The 16,749-nt window shown below is 47.6% G+C and overlaps 2 protein-coding genes across 3 annotated transcripts; both read right to left on the bottom strand.

The window, feature by feature from the left end:
• LOC8061641 (probable mitochondrial intermediate peptidase, mitochondrial) lies at positions 223 to 11,396 on the bottom strand. 2 transcript variants are annotated; one of them, XM_002437430.2, is made up of 17 exons: positions 11,020 to 11,396; positions 10,845 to 10,926; positions 10,696 to 10,748; positions 10,558 to 10,612; positions 10,195 to 10,333; positions 10,057 to 10,111; positions 8,995 to 9,199; positions 3,565 to 3,660; positions 3,302 to 3,421; positions 3,055 to 3,180; positions 2,745 to 2,900; positions 2,170 to 2,286; positions 1,686 to 1,808; positions 1,538 to 1,605; positions 1,277 to 1,412; positions 1,011 to 1,176; positions 223 to 917 (listed from the first exon to the last, which is right to left on the bottom strand). In XM_002437430.2, the coding sequence occupies exons 1-17, from the start codon at positions 11,163 to 11,165 to the stop codon at positions 679 to 681; spliced, it is 2,082 nt and encodes a 693-aa protein (XP_002437475.1). In that variant the 5' UTR covers positions 11,166 to 11,396; the 3' UTR covers positions 223 to 678. The 2 variants fall into 2 exon arrangements, with proteins under 2 accessions (XP_002437475.1, XP_021304795.1); XM_021449120.1 differs by lacking the exon at positions 3,565 to 3,660.
• On the bottom strand, positions 12,924 to 15,718 carry LOC110430912 (protein YLS3-like). Its single transcript, XM_021449121.1, has 3 exons — positions 15,235 to 15,718; positions 14,270 to 14,296; positions 12,924 to 13,352 (listed from the first exon to the last, which is right to left on the bottom strand). The coding sequence occupies exons 1-3, from the start codon at positions 15,551 to 15,553 to the stop codon at positions 13,240 to 13,242; spliced, it is 459 nt and encodes a 152-aa protein (XP_021304796.1). The 5' UTR covers positions 15,554 to 15,718; the 3' UTR covers positions 12,924 to 13,239.

Raw genomic sequence — 16,749 nt, 5'->3', positions numbered from 1 at the left:
AACATTGATAACTACAAATTAATTTATTATAAAAAAATACATATTTTATAATTAATCTGATCATATTTATTTGATAACATAAATATTGTTATTAATACCTTTTCCTTATTTATAATTGACCAAGCCTAACATACTAAAATTGCATTCTTTTTTGGATGGGAGAGTATATACTCACTACGAATAAGCACCGACGACTCTACTGGGACAGGCTGTTCAGGTCGGTGATAAAGAGCTGAGCTCCATTCAAAATCTTTTCCTTGTTCAAAAGAAACGAGCAAGGTATCAATCACACTCTTCTGGTCACCCATTTCACTCTTATGGATCAGAGTTATAGCTAGGAAGACCTATAGGCATTGAAGGAAAAATCCCAGAGAACGGGAGTAATATGGTACCGTCATGGCGTCACCTCTAGTAAAATTTGACTGACAGATTACAAAATCATCCGCAGGTGAAACTATGAAGATAACGTATGCCTAGGGGAATAACCCAATTCACATCAGGATCCTGTAGGGATAACCAATTATCTTGCCAAGAATCCCAGAAGAATATATCACCTTCATCTCTTCCGCTAGCACCACCGATGTATGCCGAGAGGTCAAGCATCAGAACTCCAGCGACTCTACCCCTTCAAGGTTAGCTAAAGCTGAACGACGCCAGCCTCCGCCCCCACGTGGTATTTCACAATCCAATTTCTTTACATAAGGAACCAATGTTAGGGATTATTCCACTCCCAGAGTTTCTAATGATGGCATCACCTGCAAAATCCTTCAGCAGGGATGATGGGTCCTTTGACCCGCCGAACCGCAAGAATTTGTTCCTTATGGCACTGCCTGCACTGCAGGACAATGGGTCTTCTTGGCATACTTCTTGCCATATAGTTGTGGCAAAACATCTAGCATAGAGATAGCTATAGTAGCCTGCAATAGTGTAATATAATTAATGTAGCTATAAGTCTATGGGAAGTGAAGAATGATGCAATTCACGGACTAAAGGACAGCTCGAATGCTTACCAGCACCATAGCTTATGAGATGAGTAAATCGAGTATGCCAGTGTGTGCCTTCTGCATATTTCCAACTTGTATGCTTCCTTCTCAAATCAGCGACAGTGGAAATCGTGTCCATAGGCTTGGATGTTTGCTCCCCAAACAAGGTTAGGTCCATTATAGAGTAAAAGATCTGGGAAGCGGAGCATAGCAACACTAAGTGAAACAAGAAATATGATAACAACAAGAGTTCCTACTTCCTAGTGGTGTAAGAACTGGAAAGAACAACATACCTGCCTCTGGAGCTCAGTAGCAGGAAACATATTCCGAGAAGCATTTAGTGCCTTTACCAGCTTTTCTGGTATTGCATCTCCAGTTGTTTCATCTAGAGCAAATGTCTTCAAGACACGATAGTCCCAGGCATAATATCTGTAATGTGGCAAAACTTAACTCAACAGGGTTGACAATAAAAAGATCTTATTTGGATAAGCCAAAATAAGATGTGCTACAAAATAAATTGCCGTCTTAAGTAAAAACTAAAAACTCATACATACTCAAAGAGGTTTGAGGGGGTTTCAGCCACATCAAGAGCAACCCTAGTACCAGAGAAATGCTGATATTCCTGCAAATATAGTATACTACCACATAATTATAGTGAAGGTAACAGCAGAACTAATATATTAAGAAGAACAAGCAAAATACCGTTCTTGACAGCAGAGAATGAAGGGCATGCCCAAACTCATGAAAAAGAGTTTCAACATCCCCATGGTTAAGCCTTGCAGTTATTCCAGAAGCACGTGAGAAGTTGCATACTAAGGCGATGATCTGAAAAGTGAGCATGGATTCCATAGGTTAAAAGACCAAATGAAGCAATTTCGTGAAATTTTACTAGAGCAATATTCTATGATATATCTATTCTGATTTTTACTTTATTTAATGTCCTTCAATATAATGTACGAGCATAAAGTTATGCAGAACCTGTAAAAGTTGATCCACATAAGGTACATATCCTAGGAGTTTACTGAACTTCAGATGTTTAGCCTTACAAGCTGTGTAAAACAACTACCAAGCAAACTATTGATGCTTTTAGCTACCATTTCCTTTTATGGAAAGACTTGATCTTGATAGAAGAACTTTTCATATTGTCCAGCAACATGGAATAAATAATGAACAAGAGAATACATACCGGCAGTTGGTAGTTTGAGTCTGATAATCTCCGGCCCCCTTGGACCGCAAAATGAGCGCATCCTGGATGTTTACCCTTTCTGGAGTAGAGGTCAAGATACATGAATCCTAAATCACCCTGTTCATGAGACATCATAACCTTTAGCTACTTTTGGCCCAGCAAACATAAGAATAGGTAAGAAAATAAGGTAGTACACTATGTCCAAGTAGTAGTGAAGAGGATCCTTGGTTAGATTTCCCCTAAGCATTTAATATTTTATGAAATTTGCATGATTACAAAAAACAAAAACTGAGAAACATTACTAGATAATGATCTCCATCATCATCAAGATAGCACAGTGTAAACCATCACTGTCAAGCAGTCTAATTTTAACCGTAAAGTTGGGAACCATCTACTTAGCCAAGATGAACACAAACAGGGCAAGACACATTGTAAGGATGCTCGTTCAAGCCACCGAGTAGGTGTTTGAGCCTTAATCTACGATCTGTCATTTCAGTTTTGCAGAGAAGCTGAAAGTATTTATTCTATATTTGTTGTAGAATTATCATTAAAAAGAATGCTTGACACAGTTGTACCTCATCAGGATGATGGAGACAGAGCTTTATCACATCTGGATGCCATGACTCCCCATCCCTCATAGGAATTTGATGAAATGTTGCACCAAATAATGATTCAACCAGAACATTTAGCCCTTTTAGGCACTGTGACAAGGGAAAGTATTTTGCAATGACCTGATAGATACCAAACAGATGGGGGTCAATAACTTATCCAACAAAAGGGTAAGGACTATACAGGCATGCATGCAGTATATGTCAAACCAGAGTTTAACATTAGCTTTAGGTACAGTTATTTCATCTTGGAAATGCTTCTCAGTTTAGCACATACTGAAGCGTCCAGATCATATACAGATGATTTCATCATTCCAATGAAGTAATCCTCATCCCAGGGTTCTAGATTGGTGCTCTTTTCATTACACGTTCTTCTCTTGAAATTTTGTATGATCTTGAATTCCTGCATTAAGAGATGTTATCAAGAGAGAGATGGTCATAGAATTTAATGATGCATTTCAACAGACAGAACACCGCAATGCATATTGCCAAAATATGCCAATATTAATTTAATCCATTCAAACCTCTTCAGCTTTATGCTTAACAATGTTGCTCAAATCTTCAAGAAATGACATAACCACATCGGCTGATGCGGCCATGTTAGGACGAATAGCAAATTCAGCATATGATTTGCATCCCATAATCTGTAGGGCCACGAACAGGGGAAAACTATGTTACTCAATTACTTAGAGCAGTTGTGCACCATGAGTTACAGTTAAGATCAATGCTAAGATTTGAATAATACCAATAAACTTCATAGTACGATTGTATGAAGAAGACACATTACCTTTGCAAGTTCATCACGAGCATGTATAAGTTCATTAAGAATGCCAATATTTTCACGAGGTTCAGAGTTCCCAACAATGTATACCTGTTTTCTGACCTTTGGAAATTTTAAAATAGTTAGATTTCCACTGGCACTAGATTGATAATGTCAAGAGCCTGGTAATCTAGGGTAGCCGGCCCCTGACTGCGTAGTTCGTAGTCCGGTGCCGTGTCTTCCGATCGCGGAGGTTATGCCCCTCTCGGCGGCTCGGGCTTGAGAGTAGTTGGGAGAGAGAGAGAGTTTAGGGTTTAATCATTGCTTAATCCTCAAAGTCCCACCGTACAGAATATATATGGCCTTTGGCCCATCAATCTAGGAACTAACTTAGGAAACCTATTATTTGGCAACTAACTAATGCCGATCCCCTAGCCACTAATTGCGGCCTGATCGGCCTCCAGGCGCACGCGGCCCGCCTGCTCAACCGCCCTGCGTACATCGCGGGCACGGCTGCGCCTAGTGTAGGTCTTCCCCCACATGACATCTCCCTCCCCGCCGAGACTCAGCTCGTCCTCGAGCTGGAACTGTGGGTACTTGGTCTTGAAATCTTCGACATCTTCCCAGGTGGAGGAGGCGGCTGACTGTCCAGCCCACTGGACCAGGACCTGACGAATACCGCGGGCATGCCTGAAGCGCACCGCACGTTCTGGCTGCAGTGCCACTGCTCCAAAGTGAAGAGGTGGCAAGGGCGGGGCAGCTGTAGGCGGCGTGCCATGGAACTTCTTGAGAGTGCCCACATGGAACACATCGTGAAGGCGAGCACCCGGGGGCAGCGCAAGACGCACCGCGACGTCGTTGATGAGCTCCACCACCTGATAGGGCCCGTAGAACCGAGGCTTGAGCTTCCCGGTGGCTTGCAGAGGCAGTGAGGCTGGAGCCCGGTGGCGAAGGCGCAGCAGCGCCCAGTCCCCGACCTGATAGACCACCGGCCTGTGGTGGGCGTCGTAGTACTTCTTGTGGACGGCCTGTGCTTGCTCCAGCCGGTAGCGAACGTCCGCGAGGAACTCCGCCCGTTCCTCCATGCTGCGGGCGACCGCCGGCACCCTGGACTCGCCAGGCTCATAGGACCGGATGGTTGGGGGGTCCCGGCCATAGACAACCCGGAACGGCGTGTCGCGCAGGGAGGACTGGAAAGCGGTGTTGAAGACGAACTCCGCCCATGGAAGCCAGCGCAGCCATTGCCTCGGTCGATCACCAGTAAGACAACGGAGATACATGACGATGACCCGATTAGCCGACTCGGACTGGCCGTCGGACTGCGGGTGGAAGGCCGTTGACATGTGGAGCTTGGTGCCGAGCAGGGACATGAGCTCGCGCCAGAACGTCGAGGTGAACACCGGATCGCGGTCCGACACGATCGACTGCGGCACTCCGTGGAGGCGGACGATGTCGGTGAAGAACGCCTGAGCCACGGACTCCGCCGAGTATGGATGCGCCAGCGGAATGAAGTGGCAGTATTTGCTGAAGCGATCGACCACCGTGAGGATGACGGACTTGCCGCGTACACGGGGCAGCGCCTCCACGAAGTCCATCGCAATGTCGCTCCAGACCGACTGGGGTACTGGCAGGGGAAGCAGCAGCCCAGCCGGGTTCATGTGTTCAGACTTGTAGCGTTGGCACACTACGCAGCCCTTGACGAAGTCCTGCACCAGCCGCTTCATATCAGGAAAGTGGAAGTCACGGCGCAACCTGTGCAAGGTGCGCTGCACACCCTCATGGCCCTCCTCGTGCACAGCCTGCAGTATCTCCTGGAGAAGAGGGGAGGCCGGCGGGATGTACAGACGGCCCTGATACTGGACCATGCCGTCCACCAGCGACCATGGCGCGCCACGGGTGCCGGCGGCAACCTCATCCCGGAGCGCCACCAGCCCGGGATCCTCGTCCTGCGCGCGCCGCAGGCGATCCACGAAGTCGAACCGGGGCGCGGACAAGGACAGGATGGCGCCGTCCTCCGTGTCACGGCGGGAGAGGGCGTCTGCCACTGCATTAGCCGCGCCCGGCTTGTACTCCACTGCAAAGTCGAAGCCGAGTAGTTTCCCCACCCAGTGATGTTGGGGAATTGTCGCCAGGCGCTGGTCCAGCAAATACTTCAAGCTGTAGTGGTCGGTCCTCACGAGAAAACGTCGTCCCCACAGGTACGGCCGCCAGTGCCGCACGGCGTGGACAAGACCGATCAGCTCCCGCTCGTAGGCCGCGAGGGATCGGTGGCGAGGTGCTATCGGCCGGCTGAAGAAGGCGATGGGGTGGCCCTCCTGGATGAGCACGGCACCGAACCCGTGCGAAGATGCGTCGCACTCGACGATGAATGGCTTGGAGAAGTCCGGCATGGCGAGGACGGGCGCCGAGGTGACGGCCGCTTTGAGCGCCGTGAACGCTGCTGCGGCGTCGTCGTTCCAGCAGAAACCCTCCTTCTTCAGGAGAGCGGTCAGCGGGGCGGCGACGGTACCGTAGTTGTGCACAAATTTGCGGTAGTACCCCGCAAGACCGAGGAAGCCACGAACCGCCCGCGCCGAGCGAGGAACAGGCCAGTCGACGATGGCCTGCACTTTGGCCGAGTCCATGGCGACACCGGACGCCGAGATGGTGTGGCCGAGGTACGCGACCGAGGACTCGCCAAAGGCGCACTTGCTGCGCTTGACGAACAGCTGGTGGCGGCGCAGCTCCGAGAGCACATTGCGGAGATGGCGAAGGTGATCGGTCCAGGAGCTGCTGTATATGAGAATATCATCAAAAAAGACCAAAACAAACCGCCGTAAGAAGGCCCGGAGTACGTCGTTCATTAGTGCTTGGAACGTCGCGGGCGCGTTGCACAACCCGAACGGCATGACGAGGAACTCATAGAGCCCATCATGCGTCCGGAACGCCGTCTTGTGGATGTCTGCTGGCTTCATGCGGACCTGATGGTACCCAGACCGTAAGTCGAGCTTGGTGAAGAACCGGGCACCGTGGAGCTCGTCGAGTAGCTCGTCGACGACGGGGATCGGGAACGCGTCCTTGACCGTGAGCGCGTTGAGCGCGCGGTAGTCGACGCAGAAGCGCCACGAGCCGTCCGCCTTCTTGACGAGGATGACCGGCGAGGAGAAGGCGGAGTCGCTGCGGCGAACGATCCCGTGCTCGATCATGGCGGTGCACTGGCGTTCCAGCTCGTCCTTGTGCGCCGCCGGGTACCGGTATGGGCGAACAGCCACCGGCGGAGCCCCCGGTTTGAGGACGATGCAGTGGTCACGGGCACGCTGGGGCGGCAAGCCACGAGGCTCCGCGAAGACGTCGGCGTAGTCGGCCAGGAGGTCGTCGAGGAGGGGCGCCGACGACGTCGTCGTGCAGGAGCCGTGGGTGCTCGTAGGAGCCACCCCGGACCAGCACACCGTGCGGCCCTGCCGCGTGAAGGCGACTGTGCCCGCCCCAAAATCCCACACCAGGCGGCCCAGGGTGGCCATCCACTGCATCCCCAGGACGACGTCAAACCCAGCAAGAGGCATGACGAAGAGGTCGACGGCGAAGACATCGTTCTGGACCACGAGTGGAGCGTCCCGGATGACCCCCGGGCACGGGACTTTCTCGCCGTTGGCCACCGTGGCCGTGAGTCGGGGTCTGGACTGGATGGGGAGGCCGGAGCGCACCGCCGCGTCTTCGGCGATGAAGTTATGGGTCGACCCCGTGTCGAGGAGGGCGATGAGGGGCGTGCCGCCGACGGTGACCTGAATCTGTACGGTCCGTGCCATGGGAACGCCCGCCACTGCGTGAAGAGAGAAAACAGGGGCCTCAGCGTCCCCGTCTTCAGCGGTGTCCCCGCTGTTGTCGCCCCCCCCCGCGTCGATCACCACGCCGTCGACGAAGAAGAGACGCCTGCACACACGGTTGTGACCACGGGTATATTTCTCATTGCAATTAAAACATAACCCGAGGCGGCGTCGTTCTGCCATCTCGTCTGGGGTCAGGCGACGTTGGCCCCCGTCCCCGCGCCCCTGTTGTGCAGCCGCCGGGGGAGCTGGTAGCGCCAGGAGTGGTGGTGGCGCCGGTAGGGCAGCCCGCGGTGCTGGGGGCGGGTGACCGCGCGGTATCGCCCGTGGAGGAGGCTGCACCGGTCGCTCGCTCTCCATCAGTTCCACCTGGCGAGCCAGGCTCATGGCAGCAGCGAGAGTCGCCGGGTTGTGGAGGCGCACGGCGTGGCTGAGGGGAGGTAGCAGACCCCCGGTGTAGAGCTGGACCCTCTGTTCTTCATCGAGACGTCCCGCACGCGGGAGCAGGGCCTGGAACCGGTTGGAGAATTCCTCCACCGATCCTGTCCGCCTGCACTCCGCCAGCTCGAACATAGGAGCGGATCGCAGGGGGGGACCGAACCTCAGGTTCAGCAACTCCTTAAAACGGCCCCAGGAAGGCGTGCCATCGTCGTCTTGCAGCTGGGTAAACCACAGCTGGGCGATGTCGTCCAGGTGGTAGGACGCCATGAGAACCCGCTCCTCCGGCATGGTGCGGTGCTGGCGGAAGTACGCTTCACACTTGTTGAGGAAGAGGAGCGGATCAGCGGTACCATCGAACTTGGGGAAATCCCACTTCTTGTGCTTCGGATGGAATTCCTGCCCGCGCGGGTCTCCTGGACGTCGGTCATCGCCGCTGCCCGACGAGGACGCGGACTTCTCCTTCATCGAGGCCACGTCGGCCTTGAGGGCGAGCATCTCGGCGCTCATCGTCTTCATCTCAGCGAACAAGTCAGCGAGCGTTGGCTCTGTCATGGCCGCGGAGCGCAGTGTGGACTCGGTGGAAGACGACGGAGACGGCGGCTGCGGATCGCGGTGATCGCCGGCGGCTGAGGACGACGCAGATGCGGAAGCAGAGGAACGTCTGACTCGCGATACCAGGTTGTCAAGAGCCTGGTAATCTAGGGTAGCCGGCCCCTGACTGCGTAGTTCGTAGTCCGGTGCCGTGTCTTCCGATCGCGGAGGTTATGCCCCTCTCGGCGGCTCGGGCTTGAGAGTAGTTGGGAGAGAGAGAGAGTTTAGGGTTTAATCATTGCTTAATCCTCAAAGTCCCACCGTACAGAATATATATGGCCTTTGGCCCATCAATCTAGGAACTAACTTAGGAAACCTATTATTTGGCAACTAACTAATGCCGATCCCCTAGCCACTAATTGCGGCCTGATCGGCCTCCAGGCGCACGCGGCCCGCCTGCTCAACCGCCCTGCGTACATCGCGGGCACGGCTGCGCCTAGTGTAGGTCTTCCCCCACATGACAGATAATAAGCAACCGTACTCATTGAATCAATCAAGAGGAAAAATTAGTGGTGACATAAGAAATACAAGAATTGGTCGATGCTATAGAGACATCTTTATCCAAGTTAAAATTTTGGTTCTATGAATATTAGAGATGTTTTGCAAGTGGAAGAAAACTTACTTCCTCATCAGAAATCCATCTTAGTGCTGATGATAGATTTCCTGATTCTGTTACAATCCTTAGGCCTTTTTGCTTTTCAGTGTTCATCTGTTTGCTAGTATTAAAACGGGAAACAGACTTGAAAATATGCTGCATATTCCTTGGAATCCGTGAAGCTGGATATACATCCACAAAACCTGGTTTGTTCATTACATTTTCATTGAACCTGGCACAGCCAAAAAAAGTATACACTATCACCAAAAGGCAGTATCGATCGATAATCTCAGCATAAATTCTGAAGCAACTAGTCAATTCACTAAAACAAGGCATTGCACAGCAAAGGGAAAGAAACAGGATCCACGGAGAGATGTAGTCAAACTGTCCATAAAAGTTTCTAGTAAAACAAACAGAGTTCCACTCCACAGTTTAGAGGGTTATTTGGCTGACAATGGGATCAACAAGTTGCACGCATAATAGGCGCACAACAGAGCAAAATACTTTAAAATCAACCAACACCATTTTTTTAAATTTTGCAGCAGTAAATGAAAAATATCAAAGGCAATCATCAATTTTTTTCTGAATAAATTAATAACTCAACACATACTCTTTTGACCTGAAAATATTCAATGCATGGCATTGCATGCAACCCAATTGCTTTAAGAACATCAAGGTTACTGGTCATATAGAAAAAAAATCCCAATATCTTCAAGCACTGAAAGAATAAGAATCAACTCGTAGGATATTCCAAACATCTCAGTTATCTTTCATCATTTAGCAGAACTGGCAAACAAGCAAGCAGAAATCTATTTTTCAAGACAGAAGTGACTCTAGGGCTTGTGCAAACATCAAGAATTGGAACATATATAGCTTACCAAAAAAGCAATGTCGTTAAGTGATGAAATTATTTGCCAATAGATAGCTTGAAAACATGCAACTAAAAATACAGATTACAAAGCAGTTCAACAGCACAGATGGTAACGACTATCAACAGAAAGTGTCCAACTAATTTTTTTTTTTTGACAGAGGTAATGCCCAGCTTTAATAGTAGAAAGCAAAAGGAAAGTGCCCAATTAATGTACCTACTTTCTACCCAGCTGGGCAATCTCAAGGTTCAGCTGATTAGCATTCTCAAGTTTATCTGCCAAAAAGGAGAACTATGATTTACTTTAACAGTCAAATGTTATTAGTAGAGAAAAATAAATATAAATTCAGTTGGGAAACCTTCAGGAAGATGAATCCCTCCTTTTTCAAAGTCAATACGCAAGGTAGTTGCTGCTCTTCGAGCCTCCTCCGTGAGCAGGACACTTTCACCCTCAGCTTTCAGTATAGCATTGTACAAAGTAGTGTTTGTATTCAGGTACTGCAGTGAGTTACAGAAATCGAAAAGTTACTATAAATTGATCGAGTGATTCGATTTCAGATCTTTTGCAATTAGCTAAAGGATGGCAAGGTTTCACAAAAGTGTTTGACAATCTGTCATAATACTTTATGATCACTATATTATGCAGAGATGTTGATTGTTTAAGCCATTATTACAGATAACAGTCCAAGTCCACATCAAGCAATGTTTGATGTCAAGCTCACCTGAAGATGCTCATAAATCCTCATCGACGCCTTATCTGCCTCCTCCACAAACTCCCTAGCACAAAAGTATATCCTCAATTCAAACGAGAAGACACATTGCCACCCAGCACCCAAACTGCATGAGAAGCACGAACTCACCTATCGGGATGGGTATTCCTGCACAGCTCGGCCGAATCAATGACAGAGCAAACCTAACAACACCATCAAGACATAGACACATCAGCTACGCCGCGTCAACTCAAACAGATAGATTCAGAAAACCACTAGCTGAGAAGGAGGTGGATTACTGTATTCGAAATCTCGTCCATAGTGCGGACAATCTCGATGGACGACGGCAGCCGCGCGACGTGTGCCACTAGCTCGTCCGACCTGCGAGTTTGAGCAAACATTCAATGAGGTTTAGCATCCAACAATTTGAAAGGGGCTGGAGAATGCTGTAAGACTTCAGGCTTCCCCCCTTACCGCTGGATGGCATCGTCCACGAAGCGGCGGAACCCCTTCGCAGTGCGCAGCACGTCGAAGCCGTATAGCCCCGTCTCCGGCTTCTCCGAGGCTGTGGAGAACGCCGCCGCAGCGCCGCGGCGGATGGCGGCGGCGCGCGATAGCATTGCGGCGGGCGCTCGGTTGGTCAGCTTTGAGGGCTACTTTAGAGCTTCCGTGTTGGGTCTCCCTCTGCTTTTAGCTGATATATACCCTCGCGATTTGTGTCTACGGCGTTGTGCTGCTCCTCCGCCTCCGTCTCCGCCGCCGCCGCCGCCGCCGCTCGCCGGAGCTAGGGAGCGACAGAAAGTGGGATGGGGAGGACAGAAGAAGCCGGGGAAGTCACTGCAAAATGAAAGGGTTCGAAGGTGCTTACGCAAAAGACCCCTTTGCCGTTTGCTTTTGCTCAATCAAGGACGCCTATGGTTGATCGAGCGGTCAGCGTTAACTCCTGTTTGGATGGCAATTATTCATCGGGATCCAAATTGTGAGCAGTGCCGGCCCTAACAGCAACTCCAACAACAGATATGCTATTTATGTTGTCTAGGCTATTTTTATATTTTTAAAGCAAAAGTTAAACTCCAACAGATGTGCTATCTGGTTTGCTAAAATAGCAAGTTTGCTATTCCTAAACTTTCGCTTGTCATATATAACATGTCGTTCTCACTGGCTATCCTATACAAAAGCTGTTGTGGAACTCTATACTTTGAGTGAGTTTTTTATTTTACACAATGACTAAATATAATTTTAGCTAGTCTCTTGGAGATGCTCTAAGGAAGGGCAGAAGGTGCGATGGCCGAGGGCGATGGAGGCCTAAATCTAACTATATAATACAATATATCTTTTAGCTATAGTTCTTGTTTATTAGTATATGCATATATATGGTGCAACGGTCTATCATAAAAAAAGTTGTGAGTCAAGAAGCCGAGTCACCAATGCCCGTACACGCGCTGCCACATATAGCGATCATGAGTCGTGACTTCTAGACTTTCGGCGATACGATCACCACTGTGCGATCCCCGGCTGCAGTGGATAATACCAAAACCACTCCAACCCGAGTTAGTCTTCCAAAATTCAAACAACAGCGACAACTAGTTGGCAGGGCTCGACAAGGACTACGAAATGTGATCTTGATTATTTTCTTCTACCCTTTTAGTTTTTGTGATTTATGAATGTTGGTTCTCATTCTGAATTAGTCCGTGTCCCAATGGTCTATACACTAGTTTTTTTCTTGTTCAATTTTTGTCTAGTACTTTGTACTCATATAGTCATAGTTTTCTTATAATTTAGGCCTAGTTGTTAGAATTTTACACCTAAAAAACATTTGTGAGGGACTATGAAAAGAAAATAAAAAAGACAAGAAGAGCAATTTGTCCATATATGATTGAATTTGTTTTTCTTTTACGAATAAAATTAGCTTATATTATTATAAGATTTTATACTTTAGAGGGATCGCCGCGATGAATTCACCAGATTTTATATTTTAGATGGGTCGCTGCGATGAATTCGCCAAACAGCCCTCAAAATTGTAGGATTGGCGCTGATTGTGAGGTCTTATACGGAAATAAAGAATAGCTTGAGGTCCTCGTACGGAAACGTCCTCCGCTTCCCTACTATTCGATCTGGGCCGCATAATGCCGCATCGGACGGCCGAGCAAAAAAACCCTTAACAGTTGGAGCTCCTAGCCGTCGCTTGCCGGAGCAGAGCGCTGCCGTCAGCCGGACCTTTGTGGCTGCTCGCCGGATACCTAAATCACCGGCATTCTGCAGTCTCAGCCTCCTGGAGGACACTCGCCTTTACTAGAGCTCTAGTGGCTGCTTCGTGTTCCATATGGAACTAGTGGTTCAGTAATCTGTACTGGTGAGTAGTAATGATGAGACAGTAATGGTAGCAACCAGCAAGAACCTTTCATTTAATTGTGCAAGAGTCTAATACAACACCATGAAGAAACCAATGAGAAATTCTGATTCAGATACACCACTCTACTGGCTGACCATATATGAATACACAGCAGCAAAACAAATTCTGATTCAGATACACCATTCTACTGGCTGACCACATCAATACACAGCAAAACAAATGTTTAATTGTGTCGGAATACATACAGCCTAGCATCACCATCTCAGAACATTGTAGGTGCAAATCATCTACCGCGGGATAAGACAAGAGTTGTCCACTGCAGGTCTGCAGCGTGCTAGACTTTATGCCAATGCAGACCACAAAGCCAAGAACAAGCTCATCAATCCTGGGAAACCGACAGATAGAGTGCGATGACCGGCGTTGCTGCCACTGCCACTGCCACCTGATGGTGAACCTGCAAGTACAAAGGAGTTTTTGAGGCCGAAATCGCGTGCTGTTTGGAAAAATAGAGGTCTATTCAAGGTCTCTTCCTGTTTGAGATAAAGTTGAGGTTGACATATATGATGAGAGCTAATTCAGTTAAACAAGTTTAGTTAATAGTTCCATTTAAACAGTCAGATGTGCAGTGTTTCTTTTTGGTGTGTAGGTGGGTGTGGTGCACTGAACCACTGCTTCGAACTTCAAAGTTAAGAGCTGGAACAACTAACCATAATTACTACAATGATTCAGGTAGATACTTCATGGAAAATTAGCAAGTTTGGTGACTAGCATGTAAAAGCAACATCAATGAAACACTACGGGCATCACCCTGTTAGTCAGTCCCAACAGATTGTTAATATAGTTCCATCTTAGAACAAACTGTTCATGTGAAGCAGTATTGGGCAACCATCAATTACGATGAAATAATACTCCTGCATAGTGCTCGACTGATCTCTGCAGAGTAGTTGTTTGGTAGCAATCCTATCACCACTATAAATAAGCAGGCGAAAATTCCTACTTTGTACTGCATTTATTATCTGTTTCAGTAGCTGGTGGCTTCTGCTAATAACTGGTTTTCCAAATGGGTATACACATACAGAAGCGATCCAATCTGCAAATGAATGCACTACATTGTTGGCAATAGTAATCCTTGGGACCATGCCTAACCATACTGAAACTTCAAGCATGCTAGTGCAATCGATGTGCTTTCACTTGGTTAGGTGTCGATTCGAAAGTGCTTCACCCTTTGCTAATCAATTTTCCCTAAAATCACACTTGAAATTTGAACACGTGAACCTTTTATTTGGTAATTGGGGAAGTTCCAGTTAGCAAGATATCACAGAACAAAGTGTTGTAACCAAGCAAAGCAAGGGAAAGAGCACTATAGTTTACCTGGAGGAGACTGTGTAGGAGAAAGTCCTGTAAAATGAAAGTTTATAGACGTTTATCAGAAAACAAAAGATACACACCAAATTATTTGAAGAAAAATCTATGTGCAGTTAATGTAGAACAAAAGTGGAACACCTGGATAGATACAGCGCACCTAATACCAAAGTGCAAGGTTTGGGGTTTCGTTATGTGGCTTTCAGAGTAGAATGTCTGAACCCCAATGAAGTTCGACGCACAGTACGAAAGTCCTAATCAGAACCAAGGGTCTATTACGTCGGGTCATACACTCACACTACATATTTTCTGAACGGGCTTGTAAATTGTAATATGGGCTGAGAGCATGAGGTCATGGTATTTTGATGGAAGACAAGCTGGCACACAGCTAGATTAGGACAAAGCTCATCACGGGTTTGAAAATATGCTCTCAGCCTAATCAAAATACCAAGACTGGGCTGAGAGCATGAGGTCATGGTATTTTGATGGGAGACAAGCTGGCACACAGCTAGATAAACTAAGCACATCACGGGTCAGAGTCAGACTGAGGAAAACATACAGCAGCTATATATTAATTTTAATGGCTCTGAGCATTTAATCAACACCGACCATGGATCTCATTTCAATGTTCGCATCTACTAGATGTTTCCCTGCAGTTGCAGTTGACCTGATGGAGATGGCAACGTATCCAACATGCCTACGCCACTAGCAACAAACGCGGAAACGCAAGTCACGGGCCCTTTGCACACTTGTCCCGGCCTCGCGTTGCTCTGGCATGCTGCTTGTTGCTTAATCACTTAGCTGATGTTTACTTTGCGCAGATCGACCACTGAGCATGACAGTTTGATCGCTAAAGATGCTTGCTTTACCTACTTTTGCAACTGATCGCCATTAACCGGATGCTGGAAAACCTCATGTGAACACATAGAGGAAGAACATTTAATTTACTGCGGTAAACGAGAAAGTAGAATTACCCTTGCAGGCGGTGGTGGTGTCGTCGAGGCCGCAGCGCTTGGAGACGCCGAGGGCCGCCTCGATGCTGATGTTGAAGGCCTTGAAGATCTCCGGCGTGGCGTAGAGATCGCAGAGGCACTTGAGGTCGTTCTGGACGGCGTCCTTGAGCGGGCTGCAGCAGGTGTCCGGCGGCGTCCCCGTCGTGTTGATGTACGGCGAGCACGGGACCAGCTTCGCCGCGCAGTTCGGCGTCGTCTGCGCCGCCGCTCGGGGCGCCAGCACGCACATCACCGCCACCAGCGCCACTGCTGCCGCCGTCGCCACCATCCGCATCGCCATCTCTCTCTTCTGTGGAGCGTGGGCACTGGACTGCCTCCCCTGCTCCTCTCTCTCTCTCTCTCTCTCTCTCTCTCTCTCTCGCTGTGTCTTTGGGGAGGAGAAGGTGGTGCCTTTTTTTTTCAAGTGCTGAGTCCTGAGTGCTGACTCTGGGCGGTAGGTGTGCTTTGGACGGTTTTGCTTTTGGAGAGCAACAAGCACTTGTAAAAATTAGTTTCCAAAATTTTTCAGATTTCCCTTTATATCAATTTTTCAGATTTCCCCTTATATCGTATCTTGTGGCATATGAATGGAGTATTAAATATATATATATAATAACTAATTATACAGTTTAATTTACGAGATAAGCCTAGTTAATCCATAATTAAACAATATTTGTTAATACAAACAAAAGTGCTATAGTATCCATTTTGCTGAAATTTTTAGAACTAAACAAGGCCTCAGATGTTTATTTCTTTAAGGAAATATTCAAAGATGGTATGCCTACTTTTCTACTTTTCATTCCCATTTGTATTTCGCGGGAGTAATACACTCATGGTATATGTATTTTTCAGTCCTTTTGTCCTTTGAAAGTTCGGCAAATTAGCCTATCATTTTTCTACATTGGTACTCTTGGAAGCTGACAGGTTGCACTCTTTAAATATTACTACTACTCACATCTGAGTTTTTGCTTTTCACATCATCAGCAAAATTTGTCCTAACCAGAGTTCTTTGTGATTTGTTGGCTTTTTCCCTGCGTCGATAAAAGCAACAACAAAACTGAGCGACACAAATCGAATTTGAACTCAGAAAATGCATAGATATTTGACACCTAAAATTCATGTGATATTCTGAGACAAGCCGCCGTTCTCAAATCCCAGCTGCAAATTGCCAAATTCCATTTATCTCTATCTTGTCTGAACTTTATTGTCATTTTGACCGTTACATGAACTATAGTCAGCTTCATGAAAGAGGCAATCATGTTTAGGTCTTGTTTATTTCACGACAAATTTTGGGTTTTGGCAATTATAACATTTTCGTTTGTATTTAATAATTATTGTCCAACTATGGACTAACTAAACTCAAAAAATCTGTCTCGGAAATTATAAATAAATCGTATAATTAGTTATTTTTTTTATCTATATTTAATATAAAGAAAACACAGGATCGATAGGCAGCTGTTATTGCCTTATTGGTCCAACGCATAGTCAGTTCTGACC

The sequence above is a fragment of the Sorghum bicolor genome, chromosome 10 (assembly GCF_000003195.3).
Source record: "Sorghum bicolor cultivar BTx623 chromosome 10, Sorghum_bicolor_NCBIv3, whole genome shotgun sequence".
In the NCBI taxonomy this organism is placed as follows: domain Eukaryota; kingdom Viridiplantae; phylum Streptophyta; class Magnoliopsida; order Poales; family Poaceae; genus Sorghum; species Sorghum bicolor.
The sequence above is the reverse complement of the archived record's forward strand: the minus strand, read 5'-3'. Positions and strand labels throughout refer to the sequence as shown.